We start from the raw sequence: 11,297 nt of genomic DNA, 5'->3' as shown, positions 1-11,297 counted from the left end.
TTAAGAGGGTTTGTATGTGCAGGTAGTGATGCAGCAAGAGAAGCGAGAGTTGTTCCTTCTGGGAACTGCTTGGGCTTCTGCGCTCAATTTCCCGACTGCGACCAGGATTGCAAGAACCATGGCTACACAGGAGGAAAATGCTATCACGCGGAACCAGATGTCATCTGCTGCTGTGACCAGTGATACCTACCATTTTTCTATCTGTAATAAGCACTTCTGTCGCTTCTTTCTGGACCGTAAGGGCTCAAATTTAACGACATACAGGCTGCTTCATTCTTTCTTACGATCCTAAATACTTGTGCCTTTAGCGTTCTCTCTTCTGGTCCCTCACTCAGTATCTCTCCCGCATAATGAGAGGCAGACATATATATATATATAAACAAAAGAAACTATTTTTTCAAAAGTTCCAAAATGGTACTGAACATTCTTTCCATACCAAACTTAAGAGGATGATCATATCACACGTTTTTCTGGCGGCATGCTCAACGACCCACCACCACCGCCTCCTGCGCCAACACTGCCTCCTCCACCTGCACTGCACCAACATTCCCGCTGCTGCTTCCTCCAAATCCGCCACCACCAAAGACACCAAGCCCCCCACTTGCTCAAAACCCACCACCAGCACCACCTCCCAGTCCGCCAGCTGCACCACCTCCTAGACCGCCACCAACACCACCACCTGCACCTCCTCCTAGTCCGCCACCTAAACCACTACCTGCACCTCCTCCTATTCCACCACCAGCTCCTCCCTTTAGTCCACCACCCAAACCACTACCCACACCCCCACCCGCACCACCTCCCATCCCTCCGCCAGCACTGCCACCTAGCCCACCGCCACCACCACCTCCTACCCCTCCGCCTGCACCACCACCAGCACCGCCACCTAAACCTCCGCCAATACCACCTCCAATCCCTCCACCTATACCACCAGCAACGCCTCCTCCTACCCCTCCACCTACACCGCCTCCTATCCCTCCACTTATACTACCACTAATACTTCCAGCTATCCCTCCGCCTATACCACCACCAACACCACCTCCTATCCCTCCACCGGCGCCACCACCAAGACCACCGCCAGCACCGCCACCTAAACCACCGCCAGCGCCACCCCCCATTCCTCCACCTAAACCACCACCAGCATGGCCTCCTAGCCCACCACCCACACCACCACCAGCTCCACCTCCAATCCCTCCACCTAAACCACCACCAGCACCGCCCCCTAAGCCTCCACCGGCACCGCCTCCTAGCGCACCACTAGCACCACTCCCGAGCCCGCCACCAGCACCACCTCCGACCCCGCCTCCTAGCCCTCCACCAGCCCCACCTCCTATGCCACCACCCAAGCCTCCCCCAACACCGCCTCCTAACCCTCCACCAGCCCCACCTCCTAGCCCTCCACCAGCACCACCTCCCACACCTCCACCTAAACCACCACCAGCACCGCCTCCTAACCCTCCACCTAAACCACCACCAGCACCGCCTCCTAACCCTCCACCTAAACCACCACCAGCACCGCCTCCAATGCCACCACCTAAGCCTCCACCAGCACCGCCTCCTAACCCTCCACCAGCCCCACCTCCTAGCCCTCCACCTAGACCACCACCAGCACCGCCTCCCATGCCACCACCAACACCACCTCCTAGCCCGCCACCAACACCGCCTCCTAACCCGCCACCAGCACCACCTCCTAAACCACCACCATGGCCTATCCCGCCACCAGCACCACCTCCTAGCCCACCACCATGGCCTATCCCACCACCAAGACCAGCTCCAATGCCACCACCTGCACCGCCACCAAAGCCTCCACCAACACCACCACCAATACTGCCACCATGGCCTATTCCACCGCCGAGACCACCATCATGACCTATTCCACCGCCTAGACCACCACCACCACCGAAGCCCCCACCAGCGCCTCCACCAATCCCACCAAGATGGTTTATTCCACCTCCAAGCCCACCTCCTGCACCTGCCCCAAGTCCTCCTCCACCACCGAAGCCGCTGCCTAGTCCGCCCCCAGCACCACCTCCGAATCCACCGGCACCACCAAATCCACCTCCAATGCCGCCACCGAACCCACCACCTACACCACCACCAAAGCCTCCTCCCCCACCAAAACCACCACCGAAGCCACCCCCGAACCTTTTCCTGAACGGCCGGCCAAAGACTCCATGATGCCAGAAGTGCTTGTCATCCTCATCATACCGACTCGGACTAACCTCAGCCCCAGCACTCAGCACCACCACCATCGCCACTGTCAACCAAACGACACTCTTCATTTTCCCAAATGCAAAAAGCAAAATCAGCAGCTCTCTCACTCCCGGCCTCACAGTCCAGAACCACACTTCGAGAAATAATAAACTCGACGATTTCTCTTAAATTCTGCTTCATCTTTATAGAGGCTCTGAGACAGATCTTTTTGGAGGGCATCCAAGAGAAGAAGGGGAGCCCGCCAAAACGATATAAATGCATATACGTTCGCTGATGAATCGGCTTTAAACTGTTTCAATAAATCCCGCTGCAGACTCAACTGTCACTCAACTTCATCCAATTCAGTTGACCTTATGTGGACTCTCCTCTCCACTCTTGAATAGACGACGACGCAGAGAGGGAGAGAGAAAGACAGAAAGTTGTCTTTAGATAGAGAGAGAGAGAGAGAGAGAGGCTTCTCTATTGCATCCTCCTCCTTTAAGTCTGGGCTTCTTTATTGCATCCTTCTCCTTGGCTTCTCTATTGCATCCTCCTCCTTTAAGTCTGCCTCGGGAGTAATGATCTGTAATCGTCGCTGTGGGTAACCAAGCAGCAGCGTCTGAGCTAGCATGCCAGCGTGGTCTCATTTACTCCTCCCTCTTCTCCCTTCCTTTGCATTCATGGCTCTTCAACGCATCGCAATGATTCTCCCTTGCTTTTACTCCTTCTCAGTACTGGTACTTTTTCTCTAGCTAGGGGGAAGAATAAGGAAGAAACCCAAGAAAGTCACACACTGTAATACAAGAACCAAATTCCCCTCTCTTCATATTAGATTTCTGCACTTAATTTTTTTTTTTTGTAAGTATTGGGTTTGGAATATTGTGATTAAACCTAATATTGGTCTTAAGATACAAAGTTTGGCCAACAATGCCACGATGAACAAGCTAATATTTGGGCTTCTGCACATGACTCCAGCTCAACAGCGAATTCCCATGCTGGTTTTGATTCTTAAATGCGAGCAACACCTTTAATTGTCTGTTTACATTATTGAAGAGTTGGCGTGGTATTTATTAGAGGATATAGCATACATGAGGGTAGATCTTCACCTTGGATAAGAGAAGCTGCATGGTTAACAATAGGCAAAGGCCCTTCTGCAGGACAGAATAAAAAGTAAGTTACCGTTCACCGGGACAAAACGCTAGCACCAGCAACAGCAGTATTTTGGGGTTATTGAATTTTTCTTTCCAGTCGTCTCAGGCAGCCTTTCTCCTAATCTCATTCAGTCGTTAGTTTCTTGATATTCGATATATATATATTTGAATTTGATTTCTCCAATTCCTATATCCAAAAGTGAATATAGGTCTAAAAAACCAGACTGCTTAAATCATAAGGTGTTTTTTTTTTAATCTAACTGTATAGATAATGATCTCAAAAATAAGTCCATGAGAACCGTAGATTAAGCTAATCATTTTTTAAATTTGGTCAAGTGGTTTGAGATCTACCAATTTCTTTATATATACACATATATATATACATATATATATATATATATATATATATATTACTGCAATTTTAGGTTTTAGTTCTTGATTCACGTCAATATTTCCTATAGGGTTTATGCTTGCTTCTCCAACCCACTTCCTCCTTGTAAAACCTCTGCCCCAATTCCAAGAAAACAGACCTAGGCCATAAAGCCTTTAAGAAAATGACAAAATAGCCCTTGCTAAGGAGTCCATACAAGTCAATACCGCCCGGCATCAAGAAAAAATTTTTAAATTTAAAACATTTCCACAAATTTTTTTTTCTACTTTGTACAAGTGAAAAAGTTCCAGCGTAAAAAACAATGAATAACCATCCAACTAAATTTTAACATTGGTTTCATTTAGATTCATTAAAAGCCATTTAAAGTAGAAAAAGGAAATGTCTGAATGCCAACTTTGATGTGTCACAAAACAAATTATCAATACTATAAGATATTGACAAAGCCCACCACGGGCACATCGTATGAGGTGGGAATTCTTACCAAGCATTGAAAATCTTTCAAAATATAAAGATATAAAGTACTTGGATAATCCTTTTCTTTTCCAGATTGCACTAGGGAGCACTTACACCTTCAAAACAAGAAATAACCATTTGAAAATTTCACCATAAAACTGGATCTGAACTTAAATTTGGATCCTCGATTACTGGGGTAGGCCATAACCCGAAATCCGAACTTTCAGCGAAGGAAAAAAGCAACCAAAAGGAGTTTGTACTTAGATAAGGCCAGTGGACGGCCATTTTTATTTACTGTGAGCACTGATTCAAGGGTAGTGGTGCAATGAGCCACGCGCTTACCGTGCCCGCAGTGCACCTTCATCTGAACCATCGATTCTTAAGATCTGATGGACCCAACGGATTCTGTTCTGCTGCACTGGTTGCCATTCTTCAGATAGGTTCAGAAAGTCGAAACTCCTATTTATGCGTGCCAAGGACATTATTGAGGACTCGGGACACGCAAGATCCTGTAATTTATTGCGCCCTCTCTACAAATTTTTCTTGAGTGGCTGAAATCCTCCGGCGTCCCTCCATCTGCTCTTATGCAGTGTGTGAGAGACTGGACCATCCGCATCCTGCTCCTCATAAAGGGTTCTTTGAAGTTGGTTCAATAAATTATTCACCAATATGAATTTAGTTTCAACATTACAAATGAGTTACTGAAAAGTTGGAAAGTTCATGAGGTATGGTGATCAGTAATGGAGATTAACCATTAGAATGTTCAGCTAATGAAGCATTTGGAGTGCCATTTGGTGTTGCGCAAACATTTGGATCGCTAAACATGGAAATGGCGTTCCCAGGAGAATCTTGGATCATCCACATCACCAAGAAGATACGCAATCACCAGCATCTCATCGTAGTGAATAGATGAGTTAGTCGATTTGTTTCCCTATGCTTGATTACCAAAAATAAGTTAGCCACGGAAAAATAAACATTTTGAACTTGCAAGCAGTACAAGCATATTTACTTAGCTCGTTGAAAATTTCCATTTTGGTTTTTGCGGCAGATAGTCATATTCTTTTGGGAAAAACAGAAAATCTACGAAAATAATTTTGCAATTTCTTTTTGTGAACCATTGACGAAATTTTAAATTTTAAGGATTTATGATGGCACAACTAGAATTGTATGTCCGTAGCATGATGAGATACGCGGTTACATGGTTTTATGACGAATTATACATGATTTCGTGAATTTTCCAGAAGAGATCAAGGGCTTGCAGGATTGCAACAGCTGCCCAGTTGAAGTAACAACCACCACCCACTCTTGATCAGTTCACTGAATAGGCCAACAAAGAAATCTCCCACATCCTTACGTTGGTTCTTATGACGAGGAACCGCCACAGCTGTGCACTGCTACGGATGGAAAGAAAGGAAAACTTGGAAAAGAAAATACCCACATTTATAGAGTAAAAGTTTCCCATTTCTTTCACGAGAAGAAAAGAAGCTGAAGGTAAGATCTGCATATTCGTTCTGTTGGTATACATTCCCCTGCTCGATCTTTCCTTGACCAATGAAAAATAATTATTCTTTACAATTAAGAATTTAAGGCTACATAAAACTTCCGAATCCTACTCCTGCCCTGAAAATCAGGGTTCGTTGGCCATCACTAAATGGACAGCATCCGTCTAGCAATCAAAGAACAAAGATCACATGCGATAAATGCATGATAAATATATGACCATGCAGAATGGGTGAAAAATATATTATGCAACAGAGGTTGTTAACTAACATCGATGCCTTGTGCATTACCAGTTTCAGCATTTTCTTGTTCTGTGGGAGTGGAGGTGCCACAAATGTTGGAAGGAAGATTGATACCAACAAATCCGAACATGATAGCTCCTCCTCCAATATAATCCAGAAGATGAGGAGCATTTCCTGTTAATGAATCTACTACTGCTGCTAATGGAACCTGAATGGTGAGGCCAGCAGTTGCAACAGTTGTAGTGGTCAAAAGAACGGCTTTTGCCCATAAATAGTCACTTAGCACGTTATCCAGCAGACCTGCACAGTATGACAAGGTAGCAGCACATCAGACGTCTATATATCCATTATATCGTTTTGCAGTCTCCAGAAGCAAGCAACAAGAACTAATATTCTCAATTCCAAAAGACTAGTTCCAAAGGGTTGATTAAAGAGCTCAAAAAACGCCTCCTTTTCTTTAATTATGCAGAGGAACATGTACCAGAAAACCATGCACTAAGGATGAGAAGAAAAATCATTGTGTAACAGGAAAATAATATACTATATAACAACAGATCATAAAGCAATGAACTATAATCGGTGAATCTTAGGTTCAGAAAATGGTGTAACTACATAGCTAGTGCCCATAAATGGACACACTTCAACCTAGTGTACACAGAACCAACCACCCTCAGTAATATTTCTAAGGAACGGAAACAATTGCAGGTAAAACATAGATCACATTCTCAATAATACAGGAAAAGTCATTCATCAATGCGAGTAAACTGGTATTAAAAAAGAAAATAATTAGCAAGTCCTTAAATGAGGGTTACAACACAGGGCCACAGGTTCCCTGGGTTTACATAGGGTCACATAGAGTTTTGTCTGCTAGAATAGCGATATGAAATAAGCCAATAATAAGGTTACCTGAATATGCATCTTTAAGGAATGAAAAAGACTGGCAAGTGAAATATAGGCCGGATACCCAATGATACAGAAGTCATCCATCATGCGACTGATAGAGAGAAGTTAACTAACAAGTCCTCGACATTAGGGGATAATGAAAAAATGATCTTCTTGGGCTCACAACAATGCCTGTAAAGACTTGTTACGTCTACAAAGACAAATATAAAGATTTGTCTGCTACAATAGCAATGAGAAATATGTCATGACAAGGTTACTAACTTTTCTTCTCTTTCCTTTTTCCTTCTTAAATTTCCGATAAAGAGGAATGCTTGTTGTTTTTTGAGCTAAGGCCCTTAGGCCTCAAAATACAAGGAATTGCAAAGCGCCATTAAATTTCTAAAACTACATAAATAAAAACCCTATTGTCAGCTTTAGAAAAACAAGAAATTTCACATAGCAATGGCAGACATTTCTTTCTAACCATCAGCTTTACCACGAAAAGAGGGAGATAGGAGAGACTTCCTCAGTTCCTCAGCTATGTCACATGGGTGCGGGTGCTGGTACCAGTGCGGGATGCGGCAAGTTCCAAAAAAATTTGGGTACGGTTGTGGCAAGAGCATATATATATATATATATATATATATATGTTATTTGTTATATAAGTAATTTTATTTGTCAATATTCTTAATCTTTGTTTATCAAGGTTACCTTGAATCGGTATATCAATGAAAACTCAGCTAAAACATTTTCAAAACGACCAAAACTCATTTCCGCCGTGTCGGGCAGCACCTGCACAGATGCGGGTGCGGGTGCGGGTGCGGGTGCGCCACCATAGTTGGCGCACCCGTGTGACTTGGTTCCTCAGTAATACACATGCAAGTCGTTGCTATTCGGGAATGACTTCTGAAGAAATCCTTTCTCCTTGTTTTCTGAAAAAAAAAAAAAAAGGTTTTTTGTCCAGAATGGGGTTGGAACAGCATAATATGGTAGTATTGCTAGCTAACAAACATCAAATGTTATTTGGGCAAAAGTTGCAGTCCAGAAATGAAGTTTTGCAATCACCCAAAAACACCTAAAGTTTTAACCTTCTTTTGCAGTGAGAATGGGCTTATGGTATATGCAGCATGAGGTGCTTTTTGTTATCTGTAATCCTCCAAAATCTTTGTATTATTTAATTTGATCACAGGCTTCACAGCTCACCACGGAGGCATCACTTTAAGGCAGAACTCCTAAAATGGCTAATTTCTTATTTCTTTTTGGTGCATCTTTATTTGTTCACGACATCATCTTTCAAATATGATAAGAAGACAAAAGAGCAACTCATAGATAAAATGCACAGGCATGAAGCATGAACACGTTGCACATGGACCGACTCTTACACACTCTTAAGCACACATAAAGAGACGTATTATTCTTGAAAGGCATGGAAAGGGTAGGAAAGTCAAGGTTAATAACCCATAGGCCACCTAGTTCATAACCAGAGAAATTGTCGGTTCATAAATCAAATGGGCAATTTGACGACCGACGCCTGGGTTATCTGTGATTTTCATTTTTCAGAATCGAATGATGTATAAAGAATTAGATCTTCGGCAAAATTTTCAATTAAAGCACGTTTTGATGCTCCACTTATACATGCTGTCCATCTTTCACTGAAGCCAGCAAATTGATAAAAATATTGATAATTACAGCTCAACTTGATGCTGCAAATTTATCTTTTTAACTATGCACATAAAGACAAGAAAGTGCAACAAGGACTTCTATATTGAAGAGGTCATATCATTAAGAATGATATCTTCGAACATGGGAACAAGATGCAAAGTGATGGTTCACAAATGTTGGAACTGGTAATCTAAAATCTTTGCATAGGAGTGTCAGCCATGGCCACATGAAGTAGTTTGAAAAAAAAAATAGTCTTCAATACAATGTATACAGATAGCCTTTAGTGTGTCTCCACGTAGGTAAACCAAAATATGCATTTGTTTAACTTTAATATTTACCACAGCTAAAATTGAACTAAAGGAGAATCAGTCCAGTAAAACTCAAGATTACATTATAACTATAGACATCATATTGAATTTAAAAACACAAGCCTTGTTTCATGTGAAAGATTATCTTTCATGGTTTCATTGTTCGTTGATACATGTCTAATGATGCACTGGATCTGATTCGCTGAAGCTTCCAACCATCTTAAACAAAGATATTGTCAAATTTTTGGGATAGAAAGTTTCAAATAAGCCATATGCTGTTCATAACTGTAGTACCTAATGATCCTGTTTAAAGCGCCACAGGAAAGGAGCAAAAACAACAATATTTTTAAGTGATATAGAAAAGGGAAGAACAAGTCACCTATAAAAATTAAAAAAAAAAATATTACATCATAATTTCACCTACACATGCTTCATGACTGAAAGAGAGATAAAACATTAGCGTATTAAGAACGGCCTTTGGTTGAAGTACTGACCTTTTCCAACAATGAGGCCGACCTGCTTCAGGCTGAGATCATGGAAGGGCTCCCACCCAGTGAAATTCAACACAAGAGCTACGGGAAAGAAAATCAAGAGATTGAAGAACCCAAGATATCCAAGGAACTCTGCCATGCTGACCTGAAATTCTCCTTTATCTTCGTCCGGGATCTTCTTCCGTATCAAGGTGATATAAATGGCATAGAACGCTGAGGACAAAAGCGCGAGAAGATCACCAAGGACCGGGTTCGTAGCAACACTAGTCTCTGAGCCTGAATCACCTAAACTAACAATCACCGTCCCAGCCATGCAAAGAAGAACACTGAACAATTTCACCCATGTAAAGACCTCTCCTAAGAATCCTAAAGCGACCAAGAAAGTAAAAAGACTAGAAGCGCTGCTCAAGATTGTGTTCGACTGCAGAGAACAAACTTCGCCAAATTAACAAACTATGATGAGCAAATATGTGTTAACTTTGAAAATTTCAACAAGAAATAGGAAAGGAAGTATTGAAACAATTTCTTACAGTGACGGTGGTATACTTCAAAGAGATGTTAAAAGTCAGCTGAGCCAGAAACCAAAATGGGCTAATCAAGAGGCTGATCTTTGCCACCCCGCAGCGATTCAGGCGAGGTTTTACGAGTGGTTTCAACTCGATCGCATTGTCAAGTTCCTGGGCTTCAGCTTTGACCATCAACGACTCGATCGCATCGTCCGGCAGTTCCTTCTCGCTGCTGGACTCTGACAATCTGGCCAAATTATCGTGAACCCCCGAATTTGAAGAATTCTTATCCAATAGAATGGTCTTCTCCGAAGCTTTTGAATCTGATGAGTGGAGGTTTTCCTCATCGCCATGTCCAAATCCTGATTTTCCAATTGAGCGCTCCAAGTAACGCCCTATCTCGATGATGGGGATGTAGATTATGAAGAGGGAATTGCAGATGTACGTGATTAAAAAGGGAGAGACGCCCGAATCGACAACGGATTGAACGATGTAGCTGGCGGCAATCCAAATAGTTGCCACAAGGATGATGAAAAATAGACCTAGGGCCCATCTCCAAGCCCTGGTAAGCATCTCGACCTCGAACACCGGACGACTTCTGACTCGAATCCACCTGAAATACGGTTGGAACCTAGAAAAATCTCATGATTGTGAGATACCAACTTCACGAAATCCCTGAAATCAAGAACACGAAACCGCAATATAGAAGGAAAAAAGGAAGAACGCTATGATTCAGTTTTAGCACAAAGTTAATTGAATCAAACAAAAGATTGGAGACCTCTGATTTCAAGAACGGGAGAGGAACTTTGTCTCTCTCCCTCTCTCTCGTCTGCAGAGATTTGGTGGGAACAAGGATGCCGGGAAGACAAAGGAAGACAAATAAAGAGAAGATAGAACATCAAAGATCAGACTAGGAAACGAAGATGGGTGCGGCGCCCAGTAGACCACCAGAAAGGTAAATCCTTCATGTGGACAATGGCTCGAGTTTTCAACCGGAGACCAAATGGGTCGTTTATCAGCGGCTCAGGTTGCTCGCGATTTTAGGAAAAACACATACTGTTCCCTTTGATCTTATGCGAGAAACCTTCCAACAAGTAAGTTAAAGCCACACAGTGGGGCTTTCGTGTGAGAACAAAACCTCGACGTAGTCCCGACCCTCATGCTCTAGAAAGATGACAACGTTGCTTGGCTTCATTAAAATGACATTGAAACTTGCGCAATATGCATAAAAATCCACATTTATTACAGGAAAATGGTGAGAAGAATGCAGCTCTCACAGGTAACATTTACTGCTTTAAACGAGCCATCCCATCAAGAAAGGCTGGGTGAAGGCCCTAACACTAGCACCATTTCTGCAATGTCGAGAGACGAAAGATGGCACCATAATTATGGTGCATGAGACGGAAACAGAGACGGCCAACAGCAAGAAGGAAAACGACGACCTGGCGAAAAGGAAACGACGGATACAATGGATCAACCCGATTACAGTTGAGCTATTTATACGCTTGGGAGGTGATCCCT

At 43.2% G+C, this 11,297-nt stretch overlaps 2 protein-coding genes across 5 annotated transcripts; both read right to left on the bottom strand.

The window, feature by feature from the left end:
• Positions 1–372: 372 nt before the first annotated feature.
• Positions 373–2,824, bottom strand: LOC116265302 (glycine-rich cell wall structural protein-like). The gene is made up of 3 exons (XM_050080970.1): positions 2,096–2,824; positions 1,550–1,747; positions 373–1,459 (listed from the first exon to the last, which is right to left on the bottom strand). Exons 1-3 carry the CDS (start codon positions 2,277–2,279, stop codon positions 606–608), a joined length of 1,236 nt encoding a protein of 411 aa, XP_049936927.1. The 5' UTR covers positions 2,280–2,824; the 3' UTR covers positions 373–605.
• Positions 2,825–5,666: 2,842 nt separating this feature from the next.
• On the bottom strand, positions 5,667–11,223 carry LOC116266301 (uncharacterized vacuolar membrane protein YML018C). 4 transcript variants are annotated; one of them, XM_031647458.2, is made up of 4 exons: positions 11,054–11,223; positions 9,801–10,407; positions 9,274–9,691; positions 5,667–6,227 (listed from the first exon to the last, which is right to left on the bottom strand). In XM_031647458.2, exons 2-4 carry the CDS (start codon positions 10,347–10,349, stop codon positions 5,947–5,949), a joined length of 1,248 nt encoding a protein of 415 aa, XP_031503318.1. In that variant the 5' UTR covers positions 10,350–10,407; positions 11,054–11,223; the 3' UTR covers positions 5,667–5,946. The 4 variants fall into 4 exon arrangements, with proteins under 4 accessions (XP_031503318.1, XP_031503317.1, XP_031503315.1 ...); XM_031647457.2 differs by lacking the exon at positions 11,054–11,223 and adding an exon at positions 10,555–11,015 and having other exon boundaries at positions 9,801–10,451; XM_031647455.2 differs by lacking the exon at positions 11,054–11,223 and adding an exon at positions 10,555–11,014.
• Between the last annotated feature and the right edge of the window lie 74 nt (positions 11,224–11,297).

The sequence above is a fragment of the Nymphaea colorata genome, chromosome 12 (assembly GCF_008831285.2).
Source record: "Nymphaea colorata isolate Beijing-Zhang1983 chromosome 12, ASM883128v2, whole genome shotgun sequence".
In the NCBI taxonomy this organism is placed as follows: domain Eukaryota; kingdom Viridiplantae; phylum Streptophyta; class Magnoliopsida; order Nymphaeales; family Nymphaeaceae; genus Nymphaea; species Nymphaea colorata.
Note: the sequence above shows the minus strand (reverse complement) of the source record. Positions and strands in the feature narration are given on the sequence as shown.

Coding starts and splice junctions, on each gene's coding strand:
- LOC116266301 (XM_031647458.2), bottom strand. CDS start 10,349: ATGCTTACCAGGGCTTGGAGATGGGCCCTAGGTCTATTTTTCATCATC. Junction 9,692..9,800: donor TGAAGTATACCACCGTCACT/GTAAGAAATTGT, acceptor TGTTCTCTGCAG/TCGAACACAATCTTGAGCAG. Junction 6,228..9,273: donor CGGCCTCATTGTTGGAAAAG/GTCAGTACTTCA, acceptor CATACTGTGCAG/GTCTGCTGGATAACGTGCTA.
- LOC116265302 (XM_050080970.1), bottom strand. CDS start 2,279: ATGAAGAGTGTCGTTTGGTTGACAGTGGCGATGGTGGTGGTGCTGAGT. Junction 1,748..2,095: donor TGGTGGGGGAGGAGGCTTTG/GTGGTGGTGTAG, acceptor GTGGTGGGATAG/GCCATGGTGGTGGGCTAGGA. Junction 1,460..1,549: donor TGGTGGAGGGTTAGGAGGCG/GTGCTGGTGGAG, acceptor GTGGTGGTTTAG/GTGGAGGGTTAGGAGGCGGT.